Source organism: Chiloscyllium plagiosum, unplaced genomic scaffold, assembly GCF_004010195.1.
Source record: "Chiloscyllium plagiosum isolate BGI_BamShark_2017 unplaced genomic scaffold, ASM401019v2 scaf_12534, whole genome shotgun sequence".
In the NCBI taxonomy this organism is placed as follows: Eukaryota; Metazoa; Chordata; class Chondrichthyes; order Orectolobiformes; family Hemiscylliidae; genus Chiloscyllium; species Chiloscyllium plagiosum.
Window position 1 is genome coordinate 3,337 of NW_025213662.1, and position 17,805 is coordinate 21,141.

General features: G+C 41.0%; 1 protein-coding gene across 1 annotated transcript; it reads right to left on the bottom strand.

Moving 5' to 3' along the window:
• Positions 1-14,370: 14,370 nt before the first annotated feature.
• On the bottom strand, positions 14,371-15,511 carry wu:fb55g09. The gene has a single exon (XM_043686286.1). The coding sequence runs from the start codon at positions 15,110-15,112 to the stop codon at positions 14,537-14,539; it is 576 nt and encodes a 191-aa protein (XP_043542221.1). The 5' UTR covers positions 15,113-15,511; the 3' UTR covers positions 14,371-14,536.
• Between the last annotated feature and the right edge of the window lie 2,294 nt (positions 15,512-17,805).

A 17,805-nucleotide genomic window follows, 5' to 3' on the forward strand; every position in this document is an offset into this window, starting at 1 on the left:
AGAGGATTAGATAGGGTAGACAGTGAAAGTCTTTTTCCTAGGGTGATGACGTCAGCTTGTACGAGGGGGCATAACTACAAATTGAGGGGTGATAGATTTAAGACAGATGTCAGAGGCAGGTTCTTTACTCAGAGTGGTAACGGCATGGAATGTCCTGCCTGCCAATGTAGTTAACTCGGCCACATTAGGGAGATTTAAACAATCCTTGGATAAGTACATGGATGATGATGGGATAGTGCAGGGGGAACGAGCTGAGAATAGTTCATAGGTCAGTGCAACATTGAAGGTCGAAGGGCCTGTTCTGCGCTGTATTGTTCTATGTTCTGTTATACAATTGTGAGTTAATATTATATGATTGGGTAATTGATATGCCATTTATCAAATGTGGACCTAAATGAAAGTGAAAATCTAACACTTCATATAATATTTCAAAGGGATTGTATATTTTATCTCTTTTTTTATTTTAGGAATATCGAAAGAAGCACAGAGAAGCAAAAAGAAAAATAAAAGCCAAGCAGTAGATCTGTATTCAGTTGACGGATTCCAGTTCAGGAGCAAAATGCTGTCAATTCAGGCAAAACTGCTTTTCATTATGAATGTCTGAATATTTGTGCTTGCATATTTTGGAAAACTATTGTTGTTTTAGCTCTTGAAATCATACCATTATACTCGCCATACGTTGGTGAGACACACTGGTTCATATCATATTGTGATTCTGCACAAATGGCTATCGATCTTAACTGAACTGAGATGAGACAAAGCTCTTCCACACGAGGCAGGAAAGGTCAGCTGGTTACTTTTGTGCATTTCTAAGTTGTTGACCAGGATGAGAAAGGAATTAAAATACCTCTCTTCTCCATTTCTCTTCACACAATTAGTGTCGGAATGAAAACTGCTACAAGAGTATTGAAAATTACAGACTCTTTGGAAAAGGATTTAAGGCTAGTCATTTTTGGATGATGATGCACTGCATTTTTTGTAAACCAGGAAATAAATAAATAAATAACTATTTTGTCTGATATATGAAGCAATCTTTTATTACAGTCTTGAGAGCATCTGTTTACTTTAGAAAAGCTTTTGGTTTGAGTTCCCAATCCTCCAATATGACTGTGAGAAAAGTGGAAACTTTCTCCGACAGCATGTTATTCTCCAGGACATGAAAACAGAAAACGTTGGAGAAATTTTAGCATATCTGACACAATCTATTTCAAAGCATCATATTGAACTTGAAACATTGAGTCTGGTTTCTGACTCCACAGATATTGAATTTCTGCAGCACTTTGTTTATTCAGACCTCAAGCATATGCTGTATTTTGCTTTTATAATTCTCTAGGATGACTATCCAGACCAAAAGTAAATTCGCTCATCTCAATTCAAACAGCGAACATACATGGAAGAGGTAGGAAGGACGGTTTTGAAAACAGGTAGTATAAGCATATGTAAGCATCCCTCTAAAGATATTGATTTGTCTTTTCTCCAATCCAGACAACTAACTAACGCTACCCATGTTGTGAAAGCTGGAGCACATAGAAATAATGTTGATGACTTGGTATAGATAAGTTTACTTTGATATATCACTATATATGATGAAATATCTGGAAAATCGAGTTCTCGCGGGATGTTGTGGACAAGGCGAGGATTTCTGGATTCGTCTGATAATATTTCAGCCATGTTTGTGGTTCATTCAGCACAACCTGCTTTATTGTATTCTTGGTCCTGAAAAGTGCCAATTTTATCCCGCCTTAATAAGCATTGTAACATTAATTTATATCCAACTGTTTCTCCCAGCAATAAGGATATCAGCCCAAGGGGATACTAAAAATGTTCTGTACAGTTGTCTCAAAGGGAGAAAGTAAATCAGTGTTGCACAGGGTATTTTCACCCAGATAACAAGATCCATAATTTTGGTTCTTTTTAATTTTTGAGAAGAGTGTCATTGTCACTGGCAAAGCCAGCATTGCCCACTGCTAATTGCCCTGGTGAATGTGATGGTTAAACATACTGTGCTGCTGTAGTCCACCTGGGTGTCGATCCACACATGGTGCTGTCGGGAAAATCCAGGATTTTAACCCAGTGACCATGCAGGACCAGCAAGACAGTTTTAAAAGGGAATTTGCAGGTGATGTTGTTTCCATGCATCTGCTGCCCTTGCTCTTAAAGGTGGTAAATTCCCATCTATGATTTGGAATGACCTCTTATTGGAATTTTCATGAGCTGCAGCAGTACATCTGTTTTTTTTTATTTTTTTTGGTGGCAGTTGAACTGGGATGGGTCCGTTTTTGTCCAATACGTGCAGGAGGGTTTCCTGACACAGTATGTAGACAGGTCAACAAGGGGTGAGGCTACATTGGATTTAGTACTGGGTAATGAACCCTGCCAGGTGTTAGATTTGTTTAGTACTGGGTAATGAACCCTGCCAGGTGTTAGATTTGGAGGTAGGTGAGCACTTTGATGATAGTGACCACAAGTCGGTCATGTTTACTTTAGTGATGGAAATGGATAGGTTTATACCACAGGGCAAGAGTTATATCTGGGGGAAAGGCAATTATGATGCGATTAGGCAGGATTTAGGATGCATAAGATGGGGAAGGAAACTGCAGGGGATGGGCACATTAGAAATGTGGAGCTTATTCAAGGAAGAGCTACTCCGGATTCTTGATAAGTATGTACCTGTCAGGCAGGGAGGAAGTGGTCAAGCGAGGGAGCCATGGTTTACTAAGGAAGTTGAATCTCCTTGTCAAGTGGAAGAAGAAGGCTTATGTTAGGATGAGATATGAAGGCTGTTAGGGCACTTGAAAGTTACAGGTTAGCCAGGAATGACCGAAAGAAAGAGTTAAGAAGAGCCAGGAGGGGACGTGAGAAGTCGTTGGCAGATAGGATCAAGGAAAACCCTAAGGTTTTCTATCGGTATATCAGGAATAAAAGAATGACGAGAGTAAGATTAGGGCCAATTAAGGATAGTAGTTAGACATTTGTGCGTGGAGTCAGAAGAGATAGGGGAAGTACTAAATGAATATTTTTCGACAGTATTCACACTAGAAAAAAGCAATGTTGGCGCAGAGAATACTGAGATATAGGCTACTAGACTAGATGGGATTGAGGTTCACAAGGAGCTGGTGTTCGCAATTCTAGAAAGTGTCAAAGTAGATAAGTGTCCTGGGCCAGATGGGATTTATCCTAGGACGTTCTGGGAAGCCAGGGAGGAGATTACCGAGCCTTTGGCTTTGATCTTTATGTTGTCATTGTCCACAGGAATAGTGCCAGAAGACTGGAGGATAGCAAATGTTGTCCCCTTATTCAAGAAGGGCGTAAAGACAACCCTAGTAATTATCGACCAGTGAGCCTTACTTTGGTTGTGAGTAAAGTGTTGGAAAAGGTTATAAGAGATAAGATTTATAATCCTCTAGAAAGGAATATGTTGATTATGAATAGTCCAACACAATTTTGGACTAGGTCATGCCTCACAAACCTTATTGAGTTCTTTGAGAAGGTGACCAAACAGGTGGATGAGAGTAAAGCGGTTGATGTGGTGGATATGGATTTCAGTAAGGCATATGTTCCCCACGTTAGGCTATTGCACAAAATACAGAGGCATGGGATTGAGGGTGATATAGCAGTTTTGATCAGAAATTGGCTAGCTGAAAGAAGACTGAGGGTGATGGTTGATTGGAAATGTTCATCCTGGAGTTCTGTTATTAGTGGTGTACAGCAAGGATCTGTTTTGGATCCACTGCTGTTTGTCATTTTTATAAACTACCTGGATGAGGGCATAGAAGGATGGGCAAGTAATATTGCGGATGACAGTAAGGTCGGTAGAGTTGTGAGTAGCGCAGAAGGATGTTGTAGGTTACAGAGGGACATAGGTAAACTGCAGAGCTGGGCTGAGAGGTAGCAAATGGAGTTTAATGTGGAAAATGTGAGGTGATTCACTTTGGAAAGAGTAACAGGAATGCAGAGTACTGGGCTAATGGTAAGGATTCTTGGTAGTGTAGATGAGCAGAGGGATCTCTGTGTCCATTTAAATAGATCCCTGAAGGTTGCACCCAGGTTGATAGGGTTGTTAAGAATGGTTGCAGTGTGTTAGCTTTTATTAGTAGAGGGATCGAGTTTCGGAACCATGATGTCATGCTGCAGCTGTACAAAACTGTGGTGCAGCTGCACTTGGGAATATTGCATACAGTTCTGGTCGTGGCATTATAGGAAGGATGTGGAAAGGGTTCAGAGGACATTTACTAGGATGTTGCCTGATATGGAGGGAAGGTCTTATGAGGAAAGGCTGAGGGACTTCTCTCTATTTTTGTTAGAAGAAAGTTGAGAGGTGACTTAATTGAGACATATAAGATAATCAGAGGGTTAGGTCAGAGGGTGGACAGCAAGAGCCTTTTTCCTTGGATGGTGATGGCTAGCATGAGGGGGGGCCTTTTTCCTTGGATGGTGATGGCTAGCATGAGGGGGGGCATAGCTTTAAATTAAGGGGTGATAGATATAGAACAGATGTCACCAGAGGTAGTTTCTTTACTCAGAGTAGTAGGGGTGTGGAACGCACTGCCTGCAACAGTGGTAGACTTGCCAACTTTAAGGGTATTTAAATGGTCATTAGATAAACATATGGATGAAAATGGAATAGTGTCGGTTAGATGGGTTTCAGATTGGTTCCACAGGTCAGCGCAACATCGAGGGCTGAAGGGTCTGTGCTGCACTATAATGTTCTATCTACTGCATAGTGTAGACTGGCAGCAGTGTGCAGGAATGCTGAAGGAAATTATTGATGGGACTGAGAAGTGTGTCATCATTCATTAGATTGTGTTGAAGGAAAGACCATTGATAAAGCAGCTGAAGATGCTGGGACTTAAGACACTACTGTCAAGAATTTCTGCAGCAGTGGGCAGGGGGTGAGATGATTGGCTTACAACAACCACACCAACCTGTCTTTGTGCTGGTATGACTCTAGCCAATGCTTGTACTGGATTCCCTTTGATTAATTTTATTTGGGATCCTTGATGCAACTCCATCAGAAGCTATGTTGTTGTCAAGAGCAGTTACTAATTTTTGACTCTGCTCATGTCTGGTCCAAGGCTGCAACAAAGTCTGGACTAGAGCTAGGGGAACACAAACTAAGAATAGGTGAGCAGGCTATTGCTGAGTGAGTTTTGCTGATTAAGATTTCAAAGAAGTCCTATTGGTCTTGGAACATTAACTCTCTTTTTCCACAGATATTGCCAGACCTGCTAAGTTTCTCCAGTATTTTCTATGGTTATTGCTAAGTGCCACTTGATGGTACTATTAATGACACCTTCCATCTCTGTTATAATCAAAAGTAGATTGATCAGGATTTGATTTTCTCCTTTTTTTTGTCAGTGGATATACCCAGGCAATTTTGCACATCACTGATTGTTGATGACTGGAACAGCCTGGCTAGGGGTTTGTCTAGTTCTGGAGCACAAGTCTTCAGTAGTACCACTGGATGATGTCTTGCTTTCAACTTTTTCTCAAAGTCATGTATAATGAAACAAATTGTCTTAAGACTAGTACCTATAATGTTGGCATCCACAGGAGAGCGCTGAGATGATTGTCCAAATGCAATTTCTGTCCAAAAATGGTTGAAAATGCTTCAGCCTTTTTACTTGTTCTGATATGTTAGGACTCCCTAATGTTAAAGATGCTTCTGGAATCATTTCATTGGGTTAAATATAGCCTATTCTCAACTCTAGTTTTTTATTCCTTGTACCCCATAACCTTTGATTGTGATAGGCAGGTTTTGGAATATAGGAAAGTCAAGGAATCTTGGCCTGCAAAGAATAGAAACTCCTCTTAATCTGTGTAATAAATGGGTTTATTCTGAAAGTGCCCTTTTGTTTCAGATTCCCCCACAAGATGATATGTTCTTTCTAGTATGTCCAAGACAGAGTTCAATGTGGTCAAATAATATTGACACAGAAGATCAACCATGACATCATTGAATGGAAGAGTGGTCTCAAAGGGCTGAATAGGCTACCCCTGTTCCTTTTTCATATGTTCATTTGCCTATCCTAAAAAATTTATATCTCTCCTTGAAGGAGAGATATAAATGCTCGACAAGTGATTATTGCCAACACCCTGTACCATTGTTCAAAGACATCTGTACTCCGTCTGCCTGTCAATAAAGACCAACATTTCATTTACCTCATTACTTGCTAACTTTTTACGTACAGGAGTTTATAGAGTCATACTGCATGAAAACTGACCCTTTAGTTCAACTCGTCTGCGCCACCCAGATATCCCATTCTGACTTTAGGGCAGCACGGTGGTTCAGTGGTTAGCACTATTATCTCACAGGGATCTGGGTTTGATACCACCCTCGGGTGACTGTCTGTGTTTGCACATTCTCCCAGTGACCGCATGAGTTTCCTCTGAGTGATCTGGTTTCCTCCCACAGTCCAAAGATGTGCAGATTTGGTGGATCGGCCATTCTGACTTGCCTACAGTGTCTATGGATGTGCAGGTTGGTGGATTAGCCATGGGAAATACAGGATTAAAGAGATAGGGAAGTGGGGTTGGGTCTGGGTGCGATGCACTTTGGATGGCCTGTGTGGACTTGATGTGCCGAATGGCCTGCTCCCATATTGTACGTATTTTATGGTTCAATGACCTAGTTCCATTTGCCAAAATTTGGCCCAAATCCCTCTAAACCCATTATATTTATATACCCATCCAGATGCCTTTTTAAATGTTCTAATTGTACCTGACTCCATCACTTCCTCTGGCAGCTCTTTTTTTTTTCAAGCACCACTCTCTGCGTGAAAAGGTTACCCCTCAGGTCCTTTTTAAATCTTTCTCCTCTCACCTTAAACTCATGCCCTCTAGTTTTATATGCCTTCCCCAACCCCCCATCCCCACCCCCAATCTCAGCAAAGAATCTTGGCTATTCACCCTATCCATGCGACTCATGACTTTATCATCTTCTCTAAGGTCACCTCTCAGCCTCCAAGGCCCCAGGGAAATATATCCCAGCTATTCAGCCTCTCCTCTCAAATCCCTGTTCTCTGTAACATTGTACAGTATTCATTAATGATATTTTACTTTTGGTGTCTTCCATTTTCACACATCCTCTTCTAAGTGACAAATTTTGGCCTCCTCACTTAGGCTATTTAAATCCCTTTTCACAACTTGCTTTCTCAGCTATCTTTGCATCATCAGCAATTTCACTCTAGTTACAAAATACTCAGTCTCTCCATATAACTTATTGATATAGATTGTTAATAGTTGAGGCTGTAGCATTTATCCATGTGACAGTCTTAGTTAGCATTTTCCAAACTGAAAATGGGTCATTTGTCCTTACTCCCTTGACGTCAGTTAACTGATCCTTTATCCCTAATATATCACCGCCATTCAGTGAACTGTTTTATGGTGTAACCTTTTATGTAGCACCAAATCAAATGCCATTTTAGAAATCTGAACTAGTTCCCTTTTATCCTAATGTCCTGCTACTGCTCAAACATGGATTCCAGCATTTTCTCAACAACTGATGTTAGGCTAACAAGCCAATTAGTTTTCCCACTTTCTTGAAACTGGGTATCACATTTGCAGTTTTCCAATCCCCTCGAACTTTTTTGTAATCTGGGACATTTTGTAATATTGCAATAAGTGAATACACACTATTTGTAGGCACATTTTTAAAACTTTAAGATACAAGTCATCAGGTCCAGAGGAAGTCAGCCTTTAATTTGCCGAATACTTTTTCTCCTTTATTATTGATTCTTTTAAGTTCCTTCTTTCCTGTTGCTTCCAGATTTTCCACTAGTGTTTGCTCAAAAAATATTGAAGGTTAATTGTGCAATTGAAATGTTTTGATTGGGCTATATGAAAGTGGAGGTTGAGGGTAGGTGGAGTGCATGTGAGTGGCCTGGCAGAAAAGAAAATGGCAATTTCAAGATGGTGGCGATGGGTTCAGCAGCATTTGGCTCCTGGTTCCAAGATTCAGCTGCTCATTGGCACCATGGAATGGAGTCAGCTGTGTCCAAATCATTTTGCAAATCTTTATCGTTTGATGTCATGACGGCTTCATTGTCTTTCTGCAGTTTTCTTCCGAGGGGAAGTCGGTTGCGTTCAGGCCCCGTGCAGCTTCAGATCCATGACCAGTTCCGGTTCCAGTGATGGAAGTCACAGAGAATTCATTATTGGCAGTGGAGGAGGAGCCCAGAGCCAGGACATATATATATTTTATATATATATATTTATTTATTTTTTTTAATATATATATATGTGTGTGTGACAATGAATCTAAATCTAAAGAGTTCTGAGAACAAGGTGAGTGGAGAAACAGGCTGAAGTGGACGCTTGAGTGCCAGATATATAAGCAACCACAGAGGGTGGTAGGCGTTTGGAACGCATTGCCAACAGAGGTAGTAGAGGCAGGCACGGTAGATTCATTTAAGATGTGTCTGGACAGATACATGAGTAGGTGGGGAGCAGAGGGATACAAATGCTTAGGAATTGACCGACAGGTTTAGATAGCACATTTGGAAGGGTCGAAGGGCCTGTTCTTGGGCTGTAAATTGTCTTTGTTCTTTGTTCATGCCTTTTGCCACAGTGTTCTGGCACTGGGGACATGGACAGCATTTTCTTAGTACTCTCCAAACCATGACCAGAAAACAATACATGGCCATGGAGAAGTATCATATTTGCCTTTGAGGAGGAAGAAATTGCGACTCTAATCAAAATATGGTTAAACAAGTAGCCCAGTGAACTGTTGTAAAGGTGAAGGAGAAAGCTGTGGAGGTGCAAATGGTCTGCAGGCCACAGAATGAATTCTGTACAAGTTTTAGAGTCCAATATTTACCTTAGTACTCACATGCTTTTACATATTCTTGTAAAAGTTCTTGTGTCAGACTTCATATTTCTTGCTTGTTTACTCACATCTATTTTTCCCTTTTTTTAAAAATATATTTTTATTGAAAAATAGATTTGAGTTTACAACAAATACAAAACAATACAATGCAAAACAGTACAAAGAACAAAAAAAGCAAACTGTACACATGTACAAATGTATGTCTATATATAAAAATAACTTAAATAATACCTAATAAATAATAATACAGCTCAGCGAGACAAGACACTAGCTCTCGACTATCGAGAGCATTAATTCATACATTCGTAGTTCCCCCTCTCTGGGTATTAGACTCGTAAAATGCAATCGATATGTCTATATAAAGCCCTTATTAGTGTTGCAGACAGATGTGTGTCTCGGTAGTCCAAAAAAGGCCACCATGTCTTATAAAAATTCTCAGTTTTATGGTGCACCATACTTGGGTCCAAAGGGATATGCTTCATAATAATCTTATGCCAACCTGACAAACTCAGAGGATTTTCAGACGCCCAACAGGGGAGACAGGCCACCTACTTGCGGAACGCTTCAGAGAACACCTCTGGAACACCCGGACAAACCAACCCAACCACCCCGTAGCCCAACACTTTAACTCCCCCTCCTACTCCACCAAGGACATGCAGGTCCTTGGACTCCTCCATCACCAGACCATGGCAACACGACAGTTGGAGGAAGAGTGCCTCATCTTCTGCCTGGGAACCCTCCAACCACAAGGGATGAACTCAGATTTCTCCAGTTTCCTCATTTCCCCTCCCCCCACCTTGTCTCAGTCAAATCCCTCGAACTCAGCACCGCCTTCCTAACCTGCAATCATCTTCCTGACCTCTCCGCCCCCACCCCACTCCAGCCTATCACCCTCACCTTGACCTCCCTCCACCTATCGCATTTCCAAAGTCCCTCCCACAAGTCCCTCCTCCCTACCTTTTATCTTAGCCTGCTGGACACACTTTCCTCATTCCTGAAGAAGGGCTTATGCCCGAAACGTCGATTCTCCTGTTCCTTGGATGCTGCCTGACCTTCTGCGCTTTTCCAGCAACACATTTTCAGCTCTGATCTCCAGCATCTGCAGTCCTCACTTTCTCCTAGAAAACACACCCCTAGCTGCCCAAATTTAAATCCTGAGTCCATCATCCCTGGTTGAAAACCCGGTATACCGTATGTAAAAAAATTGTGTTTTAGCAATATTGCCTTCACTCTGCTGCATTGCCCTCCTTCTTTAACAGTATTGATACCATTGGGGTGTGGATACCATTCTATAACTATCCTCATTTTATCCAGAAACAGCAAGCTAGTAAAGGGGCACTTTGCCTGAGAAGTTTCAATATCTAATCATATTGAAAGAGGGTCCCCACAAATCCAGTCACTAACATAAGATAAAAGCGAGCTGAGCTGATGGTTTTTAATGTCCAGGAGATCCATTCGCCCCAGTCTGTGAGGCAGTTGCAATTTAGCTAACTTAATAAGGGGCCGCTTACAATGGCAGATAAAAGAGCTGAACCAGCCGTTCAGTCTCCTGAACATTTGCCTAGTGAAAATCAAGGGGAGTATTTGCATAGCGTAACAATAGATGGGGGAGAATATTAATTTTAATGAGGACTGTCCCACCTAACCAAGAAACCAGAAGCGCCACCCATCTTTGAAGGTCTTGTTTGATTTTGTCGAATAAATGAATAAAATTAGCTATAAACAGCCAATCAAAAACTGGAGTAATGAATATATCCAAATACAGAAACCCCCCCCCCCGTGATCACTTAAAAGGGAATCAAGATTTGCCCTCAAAGCCTAGTATTTCGTAAGACTACCCATAGGCATAGCCTCTGATTTTGTAAAATTGATCTTGTAACCCAAAAAGGTGCCAAATGAATTGATATATTGTGTCAGATGAGGCAGCAAAACTGCTGTGTTTGACAAAAAAGATGATGATATCATCAACGTATAACTAAATCTTATGTGATTTTGACCTCACTTCTGGAGCCGCTTCATTGGGATCCCTACGAATGGCCTCCGCCAGCGGCTTGATCACCAATCTAAAAAGCAATGGCAAAAGGGGACAGCCCTATCGGCTGCCTCTAAAGATACTAAATTGCTTGATTACTTACCATTGGTTTGAACCGCGGCGAGAGGGTCATTGCAGAGAACCTTTACCCATCTTACAAATGTTTCGCTCAAGCCAAACCACTCTAGAGTATAAAAAAGGTACAGCCACTCAATCTGGTCAAATGCCTTCTCTGCATCTAGAGAGATCAGCAATCCCTGTACAGATTGTTGTTGACACGCTTGAGTTACATTAAGTAACCTGCTAACAGTATTGTAAGATCTGCGGTCCTTTATAAAGCCTGTCTCGTCCTCTTTACTAATAGAGGGCAACACAGTTTTAGTCTTTACGCAAGAGTCTTAGAAAGGATTTTAAAATCAACTTTTAAATCCTCATTTAAAAGTCAAATGGGCCTATAAGAAGCACAGTCCTCTGGGGCTTCCCTTTTTTAAGAATAAGAGAGATATTGGTCTCTCTTAGAGAGGGCAGGAGGCGATCATGACTGTACAAGTCATTAAACATGTTGAGCATCAGGCCTGACAATATGTTTATAAATTCCTTATAAAATTCACTGGGAAGTCCATCTAGACTGGGTGCCTTTCCATTCTGAAGCTGCTTCACAGCCTCCTGCACCTCTTGCTCTGATAAGGGGGCATTGAGAAAAGACACTTGTTCGGGATCACATCTGGAAGCTCCAGATTCTTGAAGAAAGATTCCATCCTGGCCAGCCCATCCTTACAACCCTCAGATTGGTATAATTCAGAGTGAAATCTTTAAAATGCCACATTAATCTTTTTAGAAACACAGGCTCGGTTTCCAGCACCTTCCCTGATTAACATAATGGATTGAGGGGCACTCTTTTTCCGGGCAAGATACGCTAAATAGTTGCCCAGTTTGTCACCATGCTCAAACAGCCTTTGTTTTGCAAAAGTAAGCTCCTTTGCTGCCTGTGTGAGCATGGAGTTGAATGCAGACCAAAGCACTATGATCCTCTGTAGCTTAACCAACAAGCATCCTTCTCGGCTACCTTCAGCCATGCTTTGAGCAGACATTGCTGCTCACCCTTCTGCCACCTACTAATGGATGAGGAAATAACTAAACCTCAGGCATAACCTTTAGCAGTTTCCCAAAGAACAGACGGGCTACTAGCCGAATCTGAATTAATGTCTAGGAATGTCCTGAATTCATGAGAGAAATACTCCACACACTTCATATCTTTAAGGAAAAAGGGATCCATTTACCAGTGCCTTGAACCCGTTCCAGAATCCTTAATTTTAACCAACAAGTACACTGGAGCGTGATCAGAGATGACAGTATTATCAATCGTACAAGATACCACCAAGTCCATGATTGCCACGGGGTTAAAAAGAAATTAATCCTAGTGTGGCGCCTGTGCTGATTGGAGAAAAACTTAAAATCCCTGCCTGCAGAGTGATCCATAAGGCAATTAAAATCTCCCTATAAAGATAAATTGTTTGAACAACCTTTTCAACCAGCTTTTCTTTGAAGCATCTCACGGCAGTTCTTCAGAACATAAAAAGTACATGGTCGTAAAGGGATAACGATAATTTGTGTATGACTGTTGCTACTATAGGATAAGGAGATGTGGAAAACAATGGTTTTCTGGTCAGAGAGCTGTCCCTATGGTTAGTATTTGGACCATTGCTTTTCATAATTTATAAATCATCTGGACTGGGAACATAGTTTTGAATTTTGCAAATGATACAACATGGTAGTTCTGTAGTGAGCATGACAGTAGCACTGATTAGGAGGACCGAGCTAGACTGGTAAAATTGCAATAAAATTTAGATCAATATCAAGAGATATGCAGCGATTTAGAAGGAAGAATGTGAAAGAATGATGTTTTACTGTGTCAGAAAGTTCACAAAGATCTTTCAGCCATACTAGGGTTACAAACTGTAGAACCCTTTGGGCTAGCGAGTTTTGAGAAGATTTGTAGTGTTCTGGATGTAGGTTTGCTCATTAAGCTGGAAGGTTTATTTTCAGCCATTTCGTCATGATACTAGGTAATATCGTCAGTGAGCCTCTGGATGAAGCACTGGTGGTACGGACTACTTTCTATTTCCGTACCACCAGTGCTTTCTATTTTTTTGTTTAGTTATGTCCTAACCATGTAAATAGAAAGTGGGCCATACCACCAATGCTTCATCCAGAGGCTCATTGATGATGTTACCTAGTAGGGTGACGAAACGTCTGAAAACAAACCTTCCAGCTCAGCAAGCAAACCTATATCCAGACCCTTTGGGCAAAAGAAAATTGTTATCAAGTGCATTAGCATTGTGTTGAGACATCTCAGTGGAAAGTAATACTTTTTTTTAAAAAAAACCTAATTCTGTTCCACTTTGAGAAATGACCAATTTTAAGTGTGTGGTCCTTCGATAGTATACCGAGCGTGGAATGTAAATATTAAAACTATTGCAGTCATATTGAGTAGAATATGTTTAAAGACAAATTGCAAATTCTACATTATTCAAACTGAAATATTTTGTAATTTTTTTTACTCATACAGGAGTTGTGGGCAGCACTAGCATAACCAGCAATTGTTAACTATCGTAAATACCTTTGAAGTGGATACCTTGCCTGGTCATTTCAGATTGAGTAATGCTGCCAAAGGGTCTGGGGTCACGTATAGGCGAGAGCAGTTAAAAGTGGCAGATGTGATTTCCTGAAAGGTCTTTTCGAACATCAACTGGGTTTTTACAATAGCTTTTGAGCTCACGATCACAATTCGTTACAATCGCTTTCAAATTTATTTAATAAAGTCAGATTCAGCTGCTATAATAGCATTTGTGCTAAGTTTCAAAAGAAAGCACCTGAGCTCCTGAACTACTAATTCCAATGACATTAGCACTAACCAGCATCTTCTATTTAACAAAGTTCATACACTGCGATTGTTGTGCAGACTTGGTGGCTAGCGAGTTGTGCATTAATTTTCAAAGATTTCAGTTACTGCAGTTTCATTTCTATTTGAAATAAATACATAGCATTTATTTCCCAGCTCTGTATACCTCACTGTATAAAGTACAATAACATTCTGCACCCTGAGCCTTGTCACCGTTTGAAATGATAGAGCACTGAAACACAACCCCTGAAATGGAGCCGTCATGCAAAATGTCTGTCAGATGAAATGGAAGGCGCTCCTGTCTACCCTCACTCCCTCCCCTTTACTCCAACAACAATCGCGTCACTGGAGGTTTATCCGAAAACTCCGAATTAAAAAAAACATTTCGCCATTTTAAAACTAATTCCAATATTCAGCCAGCAAACGTTCGATTTAAGAACATATTTATGTCCCATTACAACGTGTCACGTATAACCCTGTATATAGTTTATGATCGTATCACCACTCAAACCGCAAAGTTCAAAAGCTAAGCTATCGATTTTATGCCCGAAATAACATTTTAAATATATCCATATTCAATTTAAAATAACGACTCGTTGAAACATTAAGTAAATGAAACACGTTTATTGGCAAAGTATCTGTGGCTCATAGAAACGACAAGTCGGGGGTTACCCTTACAGGCAAATCAGATGGTTGTCATTTACAAAACGTTTTCGCACCATATTCTCCCTAACCCGAGAGAATAGTTCGTCTCAAAACTGTAATAACATTGTAATTACTCTATATTAAATGTACTGCAGAATGCAGCAAAGTCCTGTCGCATAAAACGTTCGCTTTTCACTACGTCGTCCTCTGACGGAAAATACTGCAAACTCTGATCGTGATCTATTTGCTCAAAGAATCTGAAGCGTAACAGGTTATCATCAGACAGGGGAGACATGGTGCAGTCCAGAGCGCCTCGAGCGTTCTCTAACACACCCAGGTACGAGTCTATGTCCATGTCCACCTCGATCTCCGAACCACTGTCACTCCCAGTCGAGTCGGATCTCATATGCATCAGTTGGTATTTTTCGTGCATCAGGAACTGGTTGGTATTTCTAGGTGCCCTCATACCTGGTGCCCGATTACCACGGACATTTACTGGACGCAGTCTCACCTCTTGGAGTTCGGTCGACTGGTTTTGGTGGCCACGACCAAAATACCTGCCTGTTCTGCCACACTCTGCCCTTCCACGTCTGTGCCAGCGATGTCCGACCCGTTTCGAAACAAATCTACTCTTCGAACAATCTTTGCAATCGGATCTCTCTTTCCTGGCTTCCCAGTGGACAACGCCTCTTTTACTGTTAGACATTGTGAATCTTCTGGGCGTGCTTACCCTTTCACATACTCTCAGCTTCACAACTGTTCGATGTGAAGGAATATTATCGTTCCTTACGTGCCCGCAAGCACCTTTTCCCGTCTACCTTTTCACTATTCTCTTTAACTTTTTCTTTCCCCAACGCTTATTACAGTGCATGCCCGGGTTTGGGTGTACCGGGATCAGCTGTGGGCTTTAACGCCGTCAGATTATTTTCTTTGTCACTCAGAGGTTCTAGAAGCAAACTTAAAATTATATTTTCTCAAAGACTGAGTTCCAAACTGAGCTGAAAGCGAGAAGTGGGTAGAATCATTAAAGATAACACCACTCCTCTCGCCCAGTACTTTGTACAAAATGATTCTGTTACTAGTGCTGTTATGTATCAACATTCCAGATTCGAACGCGAGGCTCCGCGTCACATGACCCACCACAACCAATCCCAATTGACAACATTGCACTAGCCCCTAACTATACCTTGGTAGAGAGTTGAAGCTAAGGGCGGTGAGAGTGGGAATAAAGACATAAACTGTTTTATTCAAATGAACATCTAATTTAATATATATTTAATTGTACAGTATTTAGATCAAATCTGCCAGATTATTATATTAATCTCGGCAATTTTCATCAGCTGACCTGCAGTTTTAAAGCAATTTTACAGTGTTGATTTATTATGACACTGCAAAGTTAACCTCGGTCAATTTTAGTTCTTGTCCTTTCTTAAGTACTATTTTATACCAGTTTTATTAATCTGGTGTTGTCAACACAACTTGACGGAATTTATCACAAAACGACCGTGTTTTGTTAACAGTTTATGATGGTTCTGTCTTATACTATGTGGTTGATCATAGTATACGTGACTCGCAGCCGTTTTTCATTGTTTACAACATGGTTACAGCGCATGCGCAAAGGAGAATTTATGAGGGAGGGGTCTTCAGGACCGAAAGTCCCGTCTTGCGCGAGTACAGTACAACAGCAAACAGCTGAGTTGTCACGTTTTCCACGTTTTATCTTCTGACCATTTTACTCTCTGAACTTAAATTTTAACATCAATTTATCCTACTTTGTGCCCTGGGAGCACAGAGTTTGATTTGAAGTCTTCCAAGTAATCAAATACATATATTTGCAACAACACTTAGTTTATTTCAAATAATAATAAACAAGAATTAACCAAAAAAGCATGTACATTTTGTTTTGCCAGTTAACCTAAACTTGTTCCAAAAAGCTGACAAAGCCCCAAAAGCTCACCAATGGACTCTCTACCAACCACAGAGTCTGATTACAAGTTCCAACATGTTTCTCATCAAGGGAAATGGAGTATATATGATATTTGACAATTTAGAGAATGCATTTAATAAAATTTTTCACAAGAGGTTAGCTTGTGCAGCAAGTTCAGCTGTAATACGAGAAAGTGTTCTCCCAGGGCACAAAGTAGGATAAATTGATATTAAAATTTAAGTTCAGAGAGTAAAATAAAACAAAGATTGGTGGATACTGGAGATGTGAAATACAAACAGAAGGTGCTGAAGAAACTTAGTGGGCGGCATGGTGGCAACTAATGGGTGGGTTGCGCTTCGGCGGGTCGGTGTGGACTTGTTGGGCTGAAGGGCCTGTTTCCACATTGTAAATAATCCACTCTTAAATAAAAAGTCTGGCCACACCTGTAGAGAGAAAAACAGAGCTATTATTTTAATAATAATAATGTGGAATAATCACTGGACTGTTAATCCAGAGACTCAGGTAATGCTCTGAGGACCCAGGTTCAAATCCTGCCATGGTGGAATTTCAATTCAATGAAACAAAATATGAAATTAAGAGTGTAATGATAACCTGGATGACATGTGACTCCACACCACAACAATGTGGCTGACTCCCAAACTGCAGTCTGGGAATGGCAATAAATGCTGGCCTAATCAGTGATGCCCTCATCCCATGAATGATTTAAGAAGAAGTCCTGAATAGTTCTGACTAACGAGAACTGGACTTGAAATGTTAACTCTATTTTTCTCTCCACATCCAGCTAGGTGCTGCTAGACCAGTTGAGTTTTTCCAACACCTTCTGTTTTTGTTTTAGGTTCAGAATGGAGAACAATAGAGATATAAGAAAGCTTCAGAAGGGATTTTCAGGCCTCGACAGCTGAAGGCACAGCCACCAGTGGGGGGGGTGGTGAAAATCAGTATGTCATAGAGTCATAGAGATGTGCAGCATGGAAATAACTTGTCCATGCCAACCAGATATCCCACCTGCCCACACCCGGCCCATAACCCCCCAAACTCTTCCTATTCATATACCCATCCGGATGCCTTTTAAATGTTGCAATTGTACCAGCCTCCTCCACATCCTCTGGCAGCTCATTCCATACACGTACCACCCTCTGCATGAAAAAGTTGCCCCTAAAGTCTCTTTTTTATCTTTCCCCCTCACCCTAAACCTATGCCCTCTAGTTCTGGACTCCCCGAACCCAAGGAAAAGATCTTTATATCCTCTCCATGCCCCTCATGATTTATAAACCTCTATAAGGTCACCCCTCAGCCTCTGACGCTCCAGGGAAAAAAGTCCTAGACTATTCAACTCTCCCTATAGCTCAAATCCTCCAACCCTGGCAACATCCATTTAAATCTTTTCTGAACCCTTTCAAGTTTTACAACATCTTTCCGATAGGAAGGAGACCAGAATTACACACAATATT

Excerpts from the sequence above, each read along its gene's own strand:
- wu:fb55g09 (XM_043686286.1), bottom strand. The coding sequence starts at position 15,112 with ATGTCTAACAGTAAAAGAGGCGTTGTCCACTGGGAAGCCAGGAAAGAG.